The 18,957-nt window shown below is 38.6% G+C and overlaps 2 protein-coding genes across 2 annotated transcripts in view; one reads left to right on the plus strand and one right to left on the minus strand.

The window, feature by feature from the left end:
- The window catches only part of pitpnc1a (phosphatidylinositol transfer protein cytoplasmic 1a), a 287,674-nt gene extending 282,221 nt beyond the window's left edge, over positions 1-5,453 (minus strand). Inside the window, exon 1 of the mRNA XM_073026386.1 lies at positions 4,837-5,453. Coding sequence (XP_072882487.1) covers positions 4,837-4,884 — 48 coding nt within the window. The 5' untranslated portion in view covers positions 4,885-5,453. The remainder of the gene's footprint in view (positions 1-4,836) is intronic.
- A 9,248-nt stretch (positions 5,454-14,701) lies between these two features.
- psmd12 (proteasome 26S subunit, non-ATPase 12) overlaps positions 14,702-18,957 on the plus strand; it is a 35,264-nt gene continuing 31,008 nt past the window's right edge. The window contains exon 1 of the mRNA XM_073026387.1: positions 14,702-14,942. Within this exon, the coding sequence (XP_072882488.1) occupies positions 14,838-14,942 (105 nt within the window). The 5' untranslated portion in view covers positions 14,702-14,837. The remainder of the gene's footprint in view (positions 14,943-18,957) is intronic.

The following is an 18,957-nucleotide window of genomic DNA, read 5'->3' on the forward strand; positions in this document are numbered from 1 at the left end:
TGTAATGAGATTTATTTTCATCTTCACCGAGGGGAATCTGATAAAGTACATTTATCATTTAAAATTCACCCAATTTTCACTTCATTGATTTTAATGGAGTATAAAGTTCGACTTGGTAACAAGCTCCACCATACTATTCCACTGAAACCTAAAGTGCCCAGTTGGATTACAGTATTAGTTATCCACTGGATGGCTGAATACATGAATTGGTACAAAAGTTTTTTAAAATTAATTTATCACTGGCATCACTCTTATTTCCCATACAATTCATACAAACTCTATTTTGTTACAAGTTTTGGTATCAGTTCTTTGTTGGGACAAAAATTTGAGTAAATCATTATATTTTGAGGCAAATTCTATACAGAATTAGAGTTTCAATATCTACAGATACACAGTATACCAAAAATATATTTCTACAGCTCTTTATAAGTAACTTAATCTTATACAGATGCAAATAAAATAGGAAACACATTATCTACTTAGACTCTGTTTAAACAATCTATCATAATAGTAGGCTGCTGATTCTAGGTGAGTGTTTGTTGCTATGTACACTTCCAATGAGGTCCCTGACTCCTGTCTGTAAAATGGTCTGGGAACAAAAAAAGCTATTCCATCTTTCAAGAAAATAGAATGTAGGTAAACAGCTAGGAATACATTACTTAAGTACAGAGCTAAAACAAATAAATCCTTCTATATCAAATCTTAACCATAACAATAGCAGCACTCTAAATATATTTTAAATTTAATTTTCATCATATGGGCATCAATAGCAAAAGCAGCATTTATTGCTCTCGACAAAGTGCCAGTGAGCTACTTCCTTGATCTTCAACACTCCTTCTGATGAAGGTACTCCTAGAAAAATGCCGGGGAGGGAGTTGCAGAACTTAGACCCAAAGATGAAGGAATAGCCATATGCTTATATGCTTATTGTGTGTGATTGTGAAAAGGAACCAGCAAGTGACCCTATTTGCCTGTAGCTCTTGTCCTTGGTAGAAGTCATCACCAAGACAGAATGCCCAAGGTGAGAACAGTTAAAAATTGCTGGGTGACATATTGCAATCACAGTATACCAAATGTGGTGCAGCCAATGGAATGCCACTGAGGAAGTGGGAAAGTAACTTAAGTTGGCTTAGCATAGTAAAGACTTCCTTAAACTGCACCCTAAACCTAAAGTAATAGAATCATTACAGTATGGGACGTCATCATTTGACCCATTATGCCCATGCTAGCTTTCTGGAAAACCAATCTAATCAGTCCAGTTCCTCATTACTTTTCCATGTGCCTCACAATATTTTCTCCCTCAAATATCAATCCACCTTCCTTTTGAGAACCACAATCAGATCTCCTTCCACCACTCTTTAAAGCAGTGAATTCCATAAGATAATCACTCACCACTTTATCAGTTTTTTCCCCCTCACATTACATTTGGTTCTTTTGCTGGTGCAGAGGCTCAAATATACAGGATCAAAAGAGACTGCAGAGGATTGTAGATTCAACTAACTCCATCACTGGCAACCCTTCCCATTACTGAGGACATCTTAAAGAGGTGGTACGTCAAGAAACCTGCGTCCATCACCAAGAACCCTCACCACCTTGGACATGCCCTCTTCCCACTACTGTCATTAGGGAGGAGGTACAGGAGACTGAAAACCACACTCAATTATTCAAAACCAGCTTCTTCCTCTCAGATTTTTGAATGATCCATAAATACTTATTACCAGGTTTATGGTTTATTATCCCTTCTTTTTGCACTATTTATTTTGTAATTTATAGCAATTTTATGTCTTTGCACTGTGTCCCTGCCAAAACAAATTTCATGTCATTTAAGTCAGTGATAATAGGCCTGATTCAGATTCATTTCCAATCTGTGATTCACAATCCTTCTACCAACAGAAAGTTTTCCTTTATTCACTCTGCTCAGATCATTATGATTTATTGGAAGCATGCAAAATCATCATCTCATCCTTCTCTGCTCAAGAACAATTCCAGTTTATCTCAACAAATGTATTTCTCTTCCCTGGTTCAGTTCTACAAAATTTTCTCTATACCTTTTTCATTGCCTGCTCAACATTCCTATCACAAATGCTAAAGCTGTACAGAGGGGTGACAAGATGGTGATCATCATTTTTGGTCTCTCTGGGCATTAGCTTCACTGGCTTAACAAACTTACTGTATGTTCCTTCAGTAATTAAATATGGCATTCTTGCTTGCCAAGCAGAAGTGGTATTGATATTACATCTGTTGTCATCCTTTCATTCAAGCTTATGCTTGAAGTGGAGGTGATATTGCAATTTTCTGCGTGGTAATTTCTGCCAGTGTCTTGAAGAGCCTCATAGTGTCCTGTTACGATGGTCCAATATTCAAAGAGAACCTATTATGTTTCACATAATTCCTCAGTTTTACTAAGCACTTTGTCTGCTATATGGGTGTCAAAAAACCCTACGTTCGAGGGAACTCTAAAATTTGATAAGTTATCCTATTCCTTCGAAGGGGAAAAATAATGAATACTGTTCCAGCATGAAGTTTCAGTCACCTCCCCTCCCCTCTCCCACCTGACAAACTACAATAAAGATTTTTGATGAATCAACCTTTACATTTACATACTGGAAATTACATTAAACAATCTTGAATCAAACATAAATATGCTGACTTGAAATAAGCATCTGCAATAAAAATTCATTTTGTGCTATCTTGATTGCAAAATGTAAAAAGTTATTAGCAGCTCAGGCTTCTGAAAGCTACACAACTCAGTAAATGCCTCACTACTGAAAAAGAAAATGAAAATGGAAGTCTGAACCATTTGAACTTTGAACATAATTACATCTAAGTACAAATTTGTGATTTCAGTGCCTCCTTCAAATGGTCATTCAAAACCTGAGAAGACAACCTCGCCTTTACAAGTGTTTCTCTCCTTCCCTTTATCCAACAAAGCCATTGGCACTCAGTCCCCATGGAATAACCATGTTAAGTACTGAAATTGTGGCTGTAGTGGTTAATTGATTGCAGGAGAAACACCACTCCTGAAATTTGCAAAACAGTGGTGAATTGCATGAAAAAACTAATGCAATAGGAAAAAAGACTACTTACAACACAAAGTGCAGTCTTGCAAGAGAAAAACAGCTGTCAAAATACAAGTCATGAAAACATAGAATGTGACTTTATCTGGCAGAGTCCTAGATGAAGACATTTGGGGGCTTCCTGATTCCAGATGGACACTTAGTAAACTAGGAGCAGTTATAAATAATTTTATTGAGAATAATAAGGCCACAAATGTACAGAATGTGACCACAGCAGTGGATATCCTCCTAGCACACAGAAATGAGAGTTTTACACCTTATCTCCTGAGTTATATCAACATAATCTCAGCATGTTGTTCACAATACCCTTTAGGGGCTATTCTCAAACAGACAATTTGGTATTAATATTTATTTCCTTTCTACAATATTCAAGAAAGTTTAACAATGATTTATTTTCTTCTCAATGACTCATTTGTTTATCTGTCTAGCACAAAACCTGGAAGATATTGCCTTTACAATGATTTATTTTATTTTATGTACTTATAGTACATGCACATGGACAAAGATGTGAAAAAAACATTAAACTGGACAGCCTATCAATCTATTCACATAATTCCTCCATGTAAGCTATTTTGTGAATTCTTCAATATTTATTCATAAAACCTTGAACACTCTGGCAAAACATGACTTTCCAATGTGCTACACTATTAAACCTCAAGTGACATGAATCAATGCTGGCCCCTAATGATAAATGGTAATTAGCATCATCACATTGATCTGAGTAAATGTATGTTTGTCCAATTATTTTGTAAGGTTTTTTGGCTCAGATATATATTCCTTACTTGAAATAAATACATCTGATAAGATCTGGCACCATTCACACTGTTTTGAAGATTTAATGGCCGGTTCAGTATACTTGGGGACAACCCTCCTGATTATTCAAAACATAAAAAGTACCAAGTTGTCAAATTATCTTTTAAAAGTTTAAAGTATTTTGTTTGAAAATTGTTTTAACAAAATCTTTAAAACTAATTTAGGTGAAACTTAGTCAGGGAAAAAGAATTGAAGCTAATGTTTTGTTATAGTTTGCAGCCCTAAGCGACACTTAACTGCCGAAGAACAAGGTAAACAAGTTTCATTCCGTCGCCATCTAGTGACAGTAATGAACGGACGAATGTATTACATGCACATTTTTGTTTACCCATAAAATCCTAACACTAAAAGATGACCTTGGTTCAAATGAACTTCAATCTATGCAGTTAAGCACCGTATCCTGTAATAATAATTCAGTAGTCACATCCGAAGAACAGGAAACTGCTTCCGACTCGAACATCTAAACAAAGGCATCGTACACACCAAAACCCGCCTATGGTGTTAAGGAGGTAGTCCTGCTTACTCTTTCGATACCGTATTATGTCATACCCTGCTAGTTGTCACTTTCACCGATTTTTCTCAACTTATTTGTTTATTTTCAAATGAAGACTTATTCATTTTTACTCGTAGTAAGACAAGGAAGCTTTCAAGTGCAAAGCCCACGGTCCGTGTACACAGAACGCAGTCATATGATTTTCGTTATGTGATAGCAATGCTTTGCAATAGAGGCATGTAAAAGCTGAAACAGATGGAACGTTTCCTAAACCTAACAAGCGACCGGAAGCATACTCGATTTCATGCAAACCGACAAATTCAACTGAACCTTTAACCAGGACAAATAATAGATAAAATAGAAAACACATTTAGTTGCAATTACATTAATCAGGCATACGTTTTGTTCGGAAAAAGACCACCATTAAATATTTATCACGTAAGCTTCACTTACCTCCTCTACTGTTAGGGGCATGCAAATCCTGAACTCCTTCACCAACATAGCCCTTCCTCGAAAGACTCTTTCCCCTTCCCTTGAAACTCGTAATTTGTGAGATTCTGTAGGTAGAACGGAGTCGCTGCACAACGGATGAAGTGGGGTAAATCAACCGTTAGCTTCTGAAGGTTCATGCATCAAACACAAGCGGAGCGAGTCTTCGCTATCTTTGTTTGAGATCTTGTTTCAAGTTCAGATCATGTGAAGGCAGGGAGTTGGAATAGACTGAAACGACTCCTTACCGAACATTACGCGCAAGTGAGTGTTGATTGACGATAGAGAAAACTGGGAAGAGAACACTTTCATTCCAGCAGAGCTATTGGCAAGACAACCTCAAAAATGCACGGAACCACCAAAATGTGAATACGTTCACATAATTCTTAACGTTACTGCTTGTTCTTTCAGTCTTTCCTTCCTTAGCAGAAAGCAAACACCGCTTATTTCCTGTTTCAGGAACTCTGAACTACCCCCCTTGCACAACTCAGCATATCTGCCTTTTTTTTACACCGGCTATCCTTGAAGAACTTGACAGATATAGTCCCTCCGATCACTTTAACAGTTGTAGCTTCGGCACAACTCCCCGCAGCTTTCTTCAATGACGGCACCTGGAAGGCTAATGACTCCGTCCAATCGGAAATAAACTAGTCTAGAATGTGGCGAATTCAAACAAAACATATGTCATTGATACAAATCGATTTTTAATTTCTCATTTTCCAAATGTGCTTTTAATCAAACAAGGCATTTGGCATTTCTAATTATATTGGATAATAATGGTTTCAGAATTGGATTCGTTCAATATATTATCGTGCTTTAAGATTACGAGTTATAAGGTGATTGACATGGATCAAAAATCGTTATTATGAATAATTAGTTCCGAATTGTACCAACTGTTATTAACTACTGCACGCTTTTTAAAAATCTGACACTGAATCACCTTTAAAAAAAATTACAGAAACTTTCCTGAGATTGCTTGCTGACAAGGTCAATGTGAGATTCAGATTGTGCCACAAATGGGGCAGCTGATGCTTGACAGAGCAATATTTTCCATCTTGGCTTTTTTGCCCTTCTGACAAATAGACACAGAATTCTCAACACCATCCCAAATATTCCTTCTCCATTTTAAATATTCGTGGATCAAGGATTCTCACCTTCGCAGGAGGCTTTCAGAACATTCTTGAATGGTGTTTTTTCATTGCCCATCTGTTAACCTTTTGATCTGACGAGTCTGCAATAGACTTCTGCTACAGAAGTCGGTGTTAGGTAATACATGTTTTCAAGTATACTTTATCTCTGCTGAAGTTTATGAAACTATTTTTGCAGTGTTCCTCTTTTTCTACAAAACCAATAATCAAACAAAGCAGTTACCAAACAATAGCCTAATCCCCTCCAACAAATTCACAGCAATTTCCCAAGACTTTTGACTCTTGGAGTCTTTTCTACCATTGATCCAATTCATGGCTGATTATAAGACCATAAAATATAGGAGCCAAATTAGGCTATTTGACCCATCCATCAAATCTGCTGCATCATTTCATCATGGCTGATCTATTTCCCTCTCAGCACCAATCTTCTGCCCTCTCCCTGTAACCCTTCATGCCCTGACTAATCAAGAACCTATCAACCTCTACCTTAAATATACCCAATGAATTAGCCTCCACAGCCACCTGTGCAATGAATTCCACAGATTCACTACTCTCTGACTAAAGAGATTCCTCCTTATCTCTGTTCTAAATGGACATCCTTCTGTTCTGAGGTTGTACCCTCCGGTCCTAGACCTCCCCACCAGAGGAAACATCCTCTCCACATCCATTCTATTGAGGCCTTTCAACATTTGATAGGTTTCAATGAGATTCTCCCCCCCCCCCAATTCTTCTGAATTCCAGTGAGTAAAGGCCCTGCGCAATCAAATGCTCCCAATATGGTAACTCTTTCATTCCCAGAATCATTCTCGAGAACCTCCTCTGAACCCTCTTCAATGTCAATACATCCTTTCTTAGATAAGGAGCCTAAAACTGCTCACAATACTCCAAGTGAGGCCTTGCCAGTGCCTTATAAAGCCTCAACATATATATCTTTGCTTATCCTCTCAAAATAGATGTTAACATTATATTTGCCTTTCTCATCACTGACTCAACCTGCAAATTAATTTACAAGGAAACCTGCCTGAGGACTCCGAAGTCCCTTTAACCCTCAGATTTTTGAATTTTCTCCCCATTTAGAAAATAGTGTACACTTTTATTTCTACATTAAGTGCATGACCATACACTTCCCAACACTGTGTTCCATCTGCCACTTCTTTGCCTATTCTTCGAATGATTTATCTCACCATCTTCCTATGCTCTACCCAAATCCCTTGATTCCTATAATAAACAAAAATCTAGCGTTCTTAGTTTTGGATGATCTAAATTACTGGATCTCCACAAATCTTGGTAATAGAGTATTCTGTGTATGAAGAAATTTCTCCCAATTCCACTCCTGAATAGCTGACTCCTTATTCTGAGACTGTGATCCCTGCTCCTTAATTGGGGAAACACCTTTCCTGCATCCAGCATGATAAGAATTTTCTAAGTTTCATTGTGATATCCTATCTATCTTCTAAATTCCATAAATCACAGGCCTACTCTAGACAACTTCTCCTCATAGGTCAAACTTGGCCAGAATGCTGCACTCCCTATATTATATGCTTTTATTAGTGAAGAACACTAAAACTATACATAATTAGTAATTGATTTATTATCATCACATGCTGATCATCAAGGAATAAATATTATTACCAATTCCCACTGACTGAGGTCGGATGACGAGGACGTCAAGTATCCAGCTGCAGAGGAAGGCACAAAGACCCAGGTCTTGACACTTGATGAGTTTGGATGGGGTGACTGTGTTAAATGCCGATCTGTAGTTGATGAACTACATGCTTAGCCTCCTGCTTTGCTATCTATACATAGATAAGTGTGTGGCTAAGCACAACTCTAATGCCTATTTCATATTCACCAACGATACTATTCTTTGGACAGATCACAAATGGCCATGAATCAGCTTACCAGAGGAAGAGAATTCACCTGATTGAGTGGTGCTGCAATAACATCTTGCTCAATATTAGCAAAACTAAGGAGCTGATTGTTGACTTCAGGAAGGGAAAGGAGGGTGAACATGTGCCAGTTTATATTGAAGGAGAGAGTGCAACTTTAAATTCCTGGGCATTAACAAAGATAGAGCATAGGTTTGAAGATAGCGGTGAGCATTTCTTTTGAACCACTGGAATCAATCATATTTTAAGTTCAATTTTTAGAAATTGGCCACTTTTTATCCATCCCTAAGTACCCCTGAGACCATGGTGTGCATTATCTACCTGAAACACTTGCCCCCTATGGTGTGACTTGGAAGAGAACAGGCAGAGAAACAGAAAGGGGTTTAATATTATAGGAATATATCGTGAAATTTGTTGCTTTGCAGCAGCAGTACATTGCAATACAAAACTGACCATCCAGTTTACAGGGTTATGAGTCTAGAAGCCAAGACCCTAAGGTCAAACAGAGCAAAATCTGAAGGGCAAAGCTGCAGGTTGAAGTCCAGAGCATAGAGAGTTCAGAGATAGAGATCTGAAGATTGAAGACTGAAGGTAGAGGCCTAAAGGAGTCATGATGTTCCAGATCACTCAGGATCCTTGTGAGTCAGAAGTCGAGGCCCAAAGGTCAAACAGTGATCAGCAAATCCTGGGGTAAAGTTCAAAGTTAAAGGCCCAATGTCTGTAGTCTGACAATATGAGGACAAGGACTGGACACCTGAAGCCTGTTCTAGGGATGAAGCTCTGACTGTGTATATGAGTGTGTAGGTAAGAGGGATAGGAAAAGGATTTATTTTGTTGTTCCTCTTCTTGCTGCTTGTGTTGTTCTGTGGAACATTGTGGGTAGGCTACCAGAATGTGTACCAACACATTCTTGAGTATGCTGGTTGTTAATGCAAATGATACGTTCCCTGTATGTTTCAATGTATATGTGATAAATTGAGAAATCTGAATGTGACAATGATATTCCCGTGCTCTGAATGTTTGGAGTATATGTCCCCATTTCAGATTTTATATTGCAGTAAAGGACATTGATAAATCTTTGTGACTGGGGTCTAGAACCTGCCCTGAGGGAACTCTAAGTCTGGGATGACTATCCTACAGCATCATAACCAATTTTTGTGAAATGAAATGAAATGAAATATCTTTATTGTCATTGCATTGTACAATTTGTCATGCACCAATACAGCAAAAATGAGTTTGCAACTCTCGTACTCAATGCTATAAAACAAATAAACAATAAATAAAATCAAGTAACCAGCCAGTACAAGCAATGTCCAGCAGTACAAAAGCGCAACTCAGATGCATGACAGCCATAAAACCAGTATTAAAAGTAGCAATATAACAAATTTATGGATGATGCTTGATTGATTGGTTCAGAGCAATTATAGCTCTGGGGAAAAAGCTATTTTTCAGTCTGGAAGTGCAGGCATAGAAAATCTTATAATGTCTGCCAGATGGAAGAAGTTCAAACAGATGATTGCATGGGTGTGTATTGTCCTTACAGATGCTTGTAGCTTTCCTTAGGCAGCGTAAGCTGTAGGTGTCCTCTAGGGCTGGGAGCTGTGTCCCAATGATCTTCTGTGCGCTAGAGATGACCCACTGAAGTGCATTCCTATCAGCTGCTGTACAATTGAGATACCACACAGAGATGCAGTATGTTAAGATGCTCTCTATGGTGCAGTGGTAAAAGGTCACCAGCATCTGTTTAGGTAAACCAGCTTTCTTCAGCATCCTGAGGAAAAACAAGCGTTGCTGTGCTTTCTTAATTATTGTTGTGGTGTTAGTGGACCATGTAAGGTCTTCTGAGATGTGTATTTCCAGAAACCTGAAACTGGACACTCTCTCCACTATGTCTCCGTTAATGTAGACTGGAGCGTACTCCTCATCCTGTGACTTTCCAAAGGTGTGCCTCTTGCCATTGGAGTTCAGGGGTTTACAATGTTATACTCATTCAAACACTGCCATGATATCAAGATCACATACTTTCACCTCATCTCATGTTTTCAGGTCTCCAGTCCATATTTGGACAGAGGCCGTAATGAGGTCCAGAGCCTTATCGTCCAAAATGGCTTATCTATTGGTAAATGCTTATTTTATTGCATAGTTAACAATACCGTTCATCATTTTGCTGATAATCAAGTGCTAACTGATCTAGGTAATTAGCTAGACTAGATTTTCCCATTTTTCTGTGAATAAGACATATCTCACACTGCTTGAGTTGCTACGTGTTTCCTCCATTTGCTGCTTTTATCTCCTACTTCCAACATCTTTAGTTTTCCTTTTGATTTTCAGTAATTTCCAAGGACAGGGGAGGATATAAAGAATTAATGTCTGAAGACAATAATGATAGCATATTTGAAAGTGGTAATGGTAAAGTTTCTGAGGGAATATATTGTTGACAATATTGACTAATATTGATGAAATTATGGGCCGGGGGAAGCAATAATTTGCTGATAACAGGATCAAGTAAACAAGACTGGGTTAATTGGATAAGGTGAGCTTGGGCAGCGTAAATCAGGCAATGGGATGAAACCAGAGAATTAACATCATTAACACAAGAAATTCTGTAGATGCTAAATATCCAGAGCAACGCACACACACAAAATGCTGGAGGAACTCAGCAGGTCAGGCAGCATCTATGTAGATAAACAGAGTTGATGTTTCAGAAATAGAGAAGCTGAGAACATTGTATGATATTGGATAGGGTGGTTAAGCAAAAGAAGTGACTGGTTTCAATCTTTATGATATAAAAAATCATGAACTCACATTTTTTGTCAGAGATGATGAGAAGATACGAGCTATTTCTATATTAGTAGCTATTCCATGGTTAGTTTATGCAGTCTTAAACTGGACTTTATAATGGATAAACTGGAACAGAAAACAATAAAAATATTTAGCAGATCAGATAGTACTTGCAAAAAAGATAGTAATTTTTCTGGTAACAGCCTTTCATCAGAACAAATTAATCATAACTGTTTGCAGTGTTTTATTTTTGGAGAATGTTGTTTGCAAAGCCAGGTTGGGGGTCATATATTGGGTGAAGAGTGCATGTTGATAAAGAATCTCCGCAACATTGATGGAACTGTATCTTATAGATGGTAGATATGACAGCTTCTGTGGGTGTTACTGGTAGTAGTGAATATTCAGTACGGTGGGTGAAAATAACTATGACAATCCAGCATGTTCTTAAGTATTATTAGACTTGCCACTGAGGCAAGTGGAAAGTATTCCATCCCCCACTTGAAATGCCTTACTAATGATGACATAGGTATGAAGTACGGTCAGAAGGTGAATCACGCACCATAGAATTTCCCACTCCAGACCTAATCTTGTCACCCCAGTATTTATGTGGCTAGTTGAGTTATTAGTAAACAGTGACCCTAAAAACACTGATATCAGGATTTCACCTACTACTGGATGTGAAAACAAGCTTATTAGATTTCTATTATCTTTGAGACTATCATTGTCTGATATTTATGTGACTTGAATATTCCTGCCAGTCATGGAGCTCAATTCCAAAAGTTGTCCAGTTCTTGTTTCATGCAATTATATTCTGTTCCACTTTCAAAGATGAAAACAGAATTAAACATAGTGTAAATCAGTGAAACTGCCTACTTCAGACCACGCGAGTTCCTCCAGCAATTTGCTTTTCTTTTGCTCAATTTTAAGAGCTCTTTGATACCAATTTGATATCAAAGGCAATTACCTTCACCTCAGCTCTATAATTCAGTTTTCTTTCCATATTTGAACAGAGGTGGGAAAGAAGACTAGAATCAAATTGTTCAGGTGAAAACCAATCTGATCATCAGTAAGTGCCATTAATTAACACTGCCCATTATCCCTTCAATTGTTTGCTGATAATTGGGAGGATGAGATGGGTCTTTCCATGGATAGGATATACCTCTGCAATTTTCCATGTTTTCAAATGGATTCTGTGGATGTAGCTGCACTGGAATGGCTTAGTTTAAGGTGCAACAAGCTCTGGACCATAGGTCTTCAGCACCACAGCCAAGATGTTGGCTTTGGTAGACTCACTTCTTCGTATCTCATAGAGCAAATAAAATTGGCATTAGTAAAGATGTGGTCCACAGGAGAAGACGAGGATATTATTCAATCAGTACATCAGGCTTAAGATGGTTGCAGGTATTTCAACTACAGTACCCCTGGATACAGCAGTTCTGCTGAAGTTTGATCATGTTTATTGGCAGTTTATAACATTCTTCAGCATGCACATAGACTTATAATGTCACGAAGTCAGTAGGGGAGGAGTGGGGAACTCATCTTTAGGTGCATCTGATGGAGCTCCTTAAGTGCTCTTCCATGCTTGCTAATGAATCAAGTTTATTTCCTTAGCTTAATGTTAATGATAGAGTGAATGATGCACACTTATATGTGTGACAGGAAGTATGAATACATCAACCAAAGGAAACCAGTGGATGGTAATGAGCAAAGAGTTGCCTTGCTGGTGGGAAATTTGTAATCAAATTACAAGATTTTTATACCAATTCCCACAGTGGAAATATTTTCTAGTTGTTGACCACATCATTTACTATCAACATCAGCAATTTTTGAATACTGACAAGTATTACAAATTAAGTACCATCCTTCCTATCTCACACATTTATTTCAGCCTCATTTTAATACATTTTATGTCAATAAAGACAAAACATGAACTGCAATAGTGGAGCAATCAGAGTATTTGCCCTTTTTTTGAAACCACCTTCACACAGATGTAAGTACAGATGCATAAATGGGCCCCACTGTAGCAAAGTGGTTCGCACGATACTAATGCAGCTCAGGATGTTGCTGTTCAGAGTTCAATTACAATGTCACCTGTAAGGAGTCCATACATTCTCCTCGTGGAATGTGTGGGTTTCCCCAGGTGCTCTGGTTTCCTCCCACAGTCCAAAGACGTACAGGTCTTTGATTAGGCTAGGGTTAAATCAAGGGTTGCTGGGCAATGCAACTCAAAGGACCAGAAGTGCTTATTCCACCCTGTATCTCACTAAATAATTTATTAAAATATATATTACCTTATAGTAATACTATAGTAGAGAAAGAAGTCATTGTGTGCTTTGAACACATTTCAACTCCCAGAGAGCAATCTTGTTAACCCCGTTTTTCCTATTATTTTTCGCTACACTACTGTCCAACTTTCACACAGTCCACCACGCTGAATCTGTGTTGTCATTTACCAACACAAAAGAGGTCAGTTAAGAAGCTAAGTTGACATACCAGCATGTCTTTGGGGTGTGGAGAAAACCAAAACACCCAGAGGAAACCAATGTGGTGACAGGCAAGTTCCACACACACACAGTACCACGATCAGTGTAGAATTTGGTCGTGTTGCAACAACCCTAAACGCTACACCACTGAAACTACCATTATAAATTTAACTTCAGTTATGCCTTTTTTTCACAATTACTCGAAGAAAAAGCTGCAGGGTAAAGTTTTAGAACTTGAAGGAACTGAGACAATACATATGAGCAGATATTAATGATGTATTCTGATGAGTTAGGTACATGCACATGCTCAGAAATACACCATTCGCATTTGGTTCACAGGTTCAAACCAAAAAGCATAAATATCTAATCCACGGCCAGTTTTTCAGTTAATAATTTTAATGAAGACATTGAAAGGCAAAAAAAGGTTAATTCATGCCTTATTGAGCATTTTTATACATTTGTTCATCCCTTATTTTAATATCTAAATATCAGATATTGAGGAACAAATCAGAATTGTTTTTGGGAATTATGACACCTAACCATCAATTATCACAGTGCTAATTGGACATGTTTTTGTAAAATTAATGGATATTGAAGTCAATTTATTGACACAGAAGGTGAAAGACAGCCTGTGCCTTTAGTGAAGTAATATTTTCCAAGACCGACTAGGCCCTCCTCTGCTGCAAATATCTCAACAAGCAACTAGCAAAATGTTACTGCACAACATAATTAGTAACATTGATCTGCATGAGAACAAATCAGCGATGAAAAGTCATTGACCTGAAACGTCAACTCCGTTTCCCTCTCCAGAGACTGTCAGACCTGCTGAATATTCCCAGCATTCAGAGAATTTTGTTTTTGTCAGAAAAGTCAAGGTTGAGTGAAAGTCATTAAACCCATTGAATGTGTTAATCATTTGCTCCAGGGGGACCATAGTCGTTGGTGCCTAAAATAATTGTAAATGGCATAAAATATGATCCATCTGGAATCCCGTGTGTCCCCAAACATGAAAATAACTCAATCGATTATTTTGAGCCCAAACAGCTTTTGACAGGACGCTGACACTGTCGCCTCGTCAAACAGGGAATTATTTTATATTTGATATCTCCTTTTAATACTAAAATCAATTTATTAATGGTAAATTTCACCACGCACATTTAGTGGCTCCACGGTTGCCTCTCCCCGGTCAAAGTCCGAGAGAGCTGGCGACAAGCCGGCGGCTGCAATGCTCCCTCAGGGCTCGGTGCCTCTTAATTTCGGGAAATATATAGTATATACCTCACTAAAATGAAGAAAAACTAAAACAGTCACCGTTCTGCTACTCTGAATGTAGTCGCACACGTTCTCTGACTACAGAACGTCCCATTAATGCCTCGGCTACCGACGACAACCTCCATCCCCTTCCTAACGGCGCGCTGCGCGCTAACATCCTCGCGGGACGCCGCCATGCTCGAGCGTCAAAGGGAGCTCGCTCCTTCGCGCGCGCCACGTGACGTCCTCCGCCAGGACTGCACGACGCAATGACGCGCACGTCGAGGTGTCGTTGACGTCCACCGCCTGTTACTGGGTTACGGCGGCTTTGGGCCTTTCTGTGCGGTGAGGATTGCCTTGACCTTTCATTCAGAAAATAAAAGAGAATAGTTAGCAAGCAAGGTGCAGCGACGATGGCAGACGCAACTGAGCGAGCCGATGGCAAGATTGTAAAAATGGAGATGGATTATAGTTCTACGGTGGATCAGCAACTCCCTGAATGCGAGAAAATGGCCCAAGTGAGTGTCTGTCATTTGTAATAGTCACTGAGTCATGCGGTTTGAGTGATCGGAGTGAACTAGGCCTTTGGAGGTAGCAGGCCTCGGCTGGCTGCACAACTACACCGGCTTTGCATTTTGATCAGTAATTGTTTGACTAGAAACAAGGAACGCGGAGAAAAATAACCCTTTTTTTAAAAAGTGCGATAAGTTGCTGAAATCCAAATAGAAACATACAAAATCAGGTTTAATATCGCCGACATATATCGTGAAATTTGTTTTACGGTAGCCATACACTGCATAACATAGTAATGAAAACTATAAATTACAATATTTATATAAAATATAAATTAAGTAGTGTTAAAAAAAAGGAAATACTGAGTAAGTGTTAATGGATTCATTGCCCATTCAGAAATCTGATGTCGGAGGGGAAGAAGCTATTCCTGAAATTTTGAGTATGTGTCTTCAGGTTGCTGTACTTCCCCATGATTGTAGTATTGAGAAGAGGATATGTCCTGGGTGGTGGGGGTCCTTAATGATGATGCTTCCTTTTTGAGGCACTATCTTTTGAAGATGTTCTAGTTAGTGGGAAGATTAGTGGGCATGATGGAGTTGGCTGATTTTGCAACTTCCTGTAGCTTTTTGTGTTTCTGTGCAGTGTCCTCTTCATACCAGATGGTAATGCAACTAGTAAAAATGCTCTCCACCTTTATCTGTAGACATTTTCAAGAGTCTTTGGTGACATACCAATACCTCTCAAGCTTCTAAAGAAATATAGCCGCTGGCTTGTCTTCTGTGTAATTGCATCAGTATGTTGGGCCCAGGACAGATTCAGAGATGCTGACACCCAATAAACTTGAAACTGCTTATCCTTTCCACTGCTCACACCTTGATGAGGACTGGTGTGTGTTCCCTCGACTTCCTCTTCCTGAGGTCCACAGTCAATTCCTTAGTTTTTTGACATTGAGTGTAAAGTTGTTGTGACTCCACTCAAACAGCTGATCTAACTCATTCCTGTGCGCTGCCTTGCCAGCATCTGAAGTTCTGTCAATAGTTGTGTCAGTGGCATATTTGCCTATTGAGAGAGAGTAGAAGAGTGGACTAAGCACTCATCCTTGAGGTGTTCCAGTATTGATTGTCAGGGAGGAGGAGATGTTATTTCTGATCTGCACCAATTGTGGTTTCACAATGAATCTTTGACTTTTGCTAATCCAGTGAGCTGTGGAGATCAAATCATTGAGCATGTTCACATACAGAGTTTGATAGTAATTTAAACAGTAAAGGGCTTGAAGCATATGGAAAGGGAGTGGGAAATTAGTATTGCGGCCAAGACTGGATTAGCTGTGTTACTGAATTGCAGAGCAGGCTTGGGGCCAATTGGCCTACATCTGCACCTGTTTAATATGTTCTAACTGTGTCATTCCCTCACCCAGGAAACTGTATGGGTAAGAAAAGCTCCGATGAAGCCTTTGCCCGAAGCTTTTGTCCCTAATGTGTAATGTTTATAATTTCGCAGAGACCTTGTCCACAATATTAATTAAGTAAATAGAAGAATTTAGGTCTTGAGAATGGTTCCAAGTATTAATATACATTGGATATTCAAATTAGGAGATGGTGTGGGTCCAACAAGCCTGCTTCATCATTTAATATGATTATGGGTGATCAGATTCCAGCATTAATTCTGCATCCCACTCTGATCACAATAACTTTTAACTTTTTTTTCTTTAATCAGAAGTGTACATACCTTTGGCTCAAAATATTCAAAGACTATGCTTCTACCACTTTGTGAAGATCTTCTACTGCCACTTGGAGGTCACTCTCAGGTTGGGGGATCAATACATTCATATTTTGTCTGGGTAGCCTCCAGCCTGTTGACATGAACATAAATTTCTCTTATTTCCAGTGATTTCTCCCCCTCCTCTTTCTTTCATTTTCAATTCCTCTTCTGGTTATTCTCTCAACTCTTCACTTCTTGGCTGCCTATCACTATCCTCTGGTTTCCCATCCTACCCCTCCCCTCGCCCCACTCCTGTCCCTTTCTCCCACAGTTCATTATCCTCTCCTATCAGATTCCTTCTGTAACCTTTTTCACCCATCACCTCCCAGCATTCACTTCATCCCCCCTTCCCACTCAGCTACCTAACTCCTCACCTGTTACCTTTTAGCTTGTACTCCATCCCCTCCCCCATTCTTATTCTGGCTTCTTTTCCCTTTCTTTCCAGCCCTGATGAAGGGTATTGGCCCGAAATATCGACTCTTTATTCCTTTCCATAGATGCTGTTTGACCTGCTGATTTCCTCCAGCATTTTGTGTGGAAGATTTACAAAGACTCAAAACCCTCGTCAGTCTTCAACAGGTGATTTCTTCATTTTTAAACAGTAATCCCCATTCTAGATTTTCCCACAAAATCAAACATGCACCACATCCATCATGTGAAAACCCATCAGATCTCAATGTCTCACTTTTCTAAGTCCTAGTGGATGCAAACCTAACCTATCTAGAAATTTGTCATAAGAATACCTGCTTGTTCTAGGTTTTGGTGTGGTATTCCTTCTCTGACCTGCTTGTGGCGTACTCACATCTATCCTTCAATAATGAGACCAGTACTGTAAACAGTACTCCAGAGTGCTGCATATAATGGAAGCATAACCTCTCCACTTTCATGTTTGGTTTTCTTGCTTAATTATGTGCAGTATTTGCATATTAGCCTTTTTGCAAACCATGCACTCAGAACACCCAGATCTCTGCATCTGAGAGCTCTACAATCTGTCACCATTTAGATTATATGTATTTATATTTCTCTTGCCACATTTCACATTCTCTCACAACATATTCAGTTTGTTACATCTCTACCCATCCACTAAACCAATGAAAATTATTTTGTAGCGTCCATGTCCTCTTATTTAGCACCAGCGAATTTAATAATGTTGGCTTTGGTACCTTCATATAATTTTTGAAACCCATGCCGCACACCATTTTGGCAAACAGAAAAGAGACTCTACTTCTGGTTCTCGTTTGCCTGATAATTTTTTTTTATCCAGACCACTTGCCTTTACACCAGAGATTTTTCCTTTGATCTCATTGAGCTGGAAATTCACAAATTTTACCAACATGGAAACAGGTTATGCCATGATTTTCTCCTTTATGGAAGTTAAAATACTTGCAATCCTATTCCTACATCTCAATGTCCCTTATGTCTTTATCCATTTTATTTTAACTCTTGTACTGGGGTAAAATTGTATATATATTGATTGGATGGATTCTTAGCAGCCACATAGAATTAACTTTTTTTTAGTATTACAATGATAGATTGTGAGGCTCAATTAGGGGAGCTAAAGTGGTCTGTATTTTGATTACAAAATACAGTTAACAGCCACTGTCACATTGAAGCTTGTGAGCACTTGCCATGTACAATTTGGCTCCACATTTGCAAATTACTCAGAGCATTTGATAAATACTTTATTGTCTTTAGCACACTACAAAATATTGTGAAGTTATGGAAGGGGATGTAAGAATTTATATCGCTCTTCTGCTCTACAATGAAAGAAAAATGTCTCTTAGAAGTGTGATTTTCAATTCCACACAACAGATAATTATATGGATTCTAATTTCAGCTGCCAATTCAACACCTTAATAATAATTTTGTGCTGTGTGTTCATGTTCATTGAAAGAGTGATTGCATGAATACATTTCATGTTAAATCCTCTATCTTTAATTCCACTAGCTCAGTCTTTATGAACACAACAAGCAGTTTCCAAATTCCTCACCCCCCAAAAGCTGAAATATTATGCACCAATAAGATGGTAACATTTTGAAAGGTAAAGATGACTTTGCACTCCAAGAATGAACAGACTACACTGTATGAAAAATCATTTTGAGTTTATATTAATTCATGGGGATATCGATTTCATATTTTTGGTGAACTTACTAATGACATGCTACCACCCATTGTCATTGCGAACCTCTAGCTGGAGAAGACTGAACGGTTTTATTTTAAATTACTCCTCAACACGTTGTATACTTCCATTGATGCAAA

This window comes from Hemitrygon akajei, chromosome 22 (genome assembly GCF_048418815.1).
Source record: "Hemitrygon akajei chromosome 22, sHemAka1.3, whole genome shotgun sequence".
NCBI lineage: Eukaryota > Metazoa > Chordata > Chondrichthyes > Myliobatiformes > Dasyatidae > Hemitrygon > Hemitrygon akajei.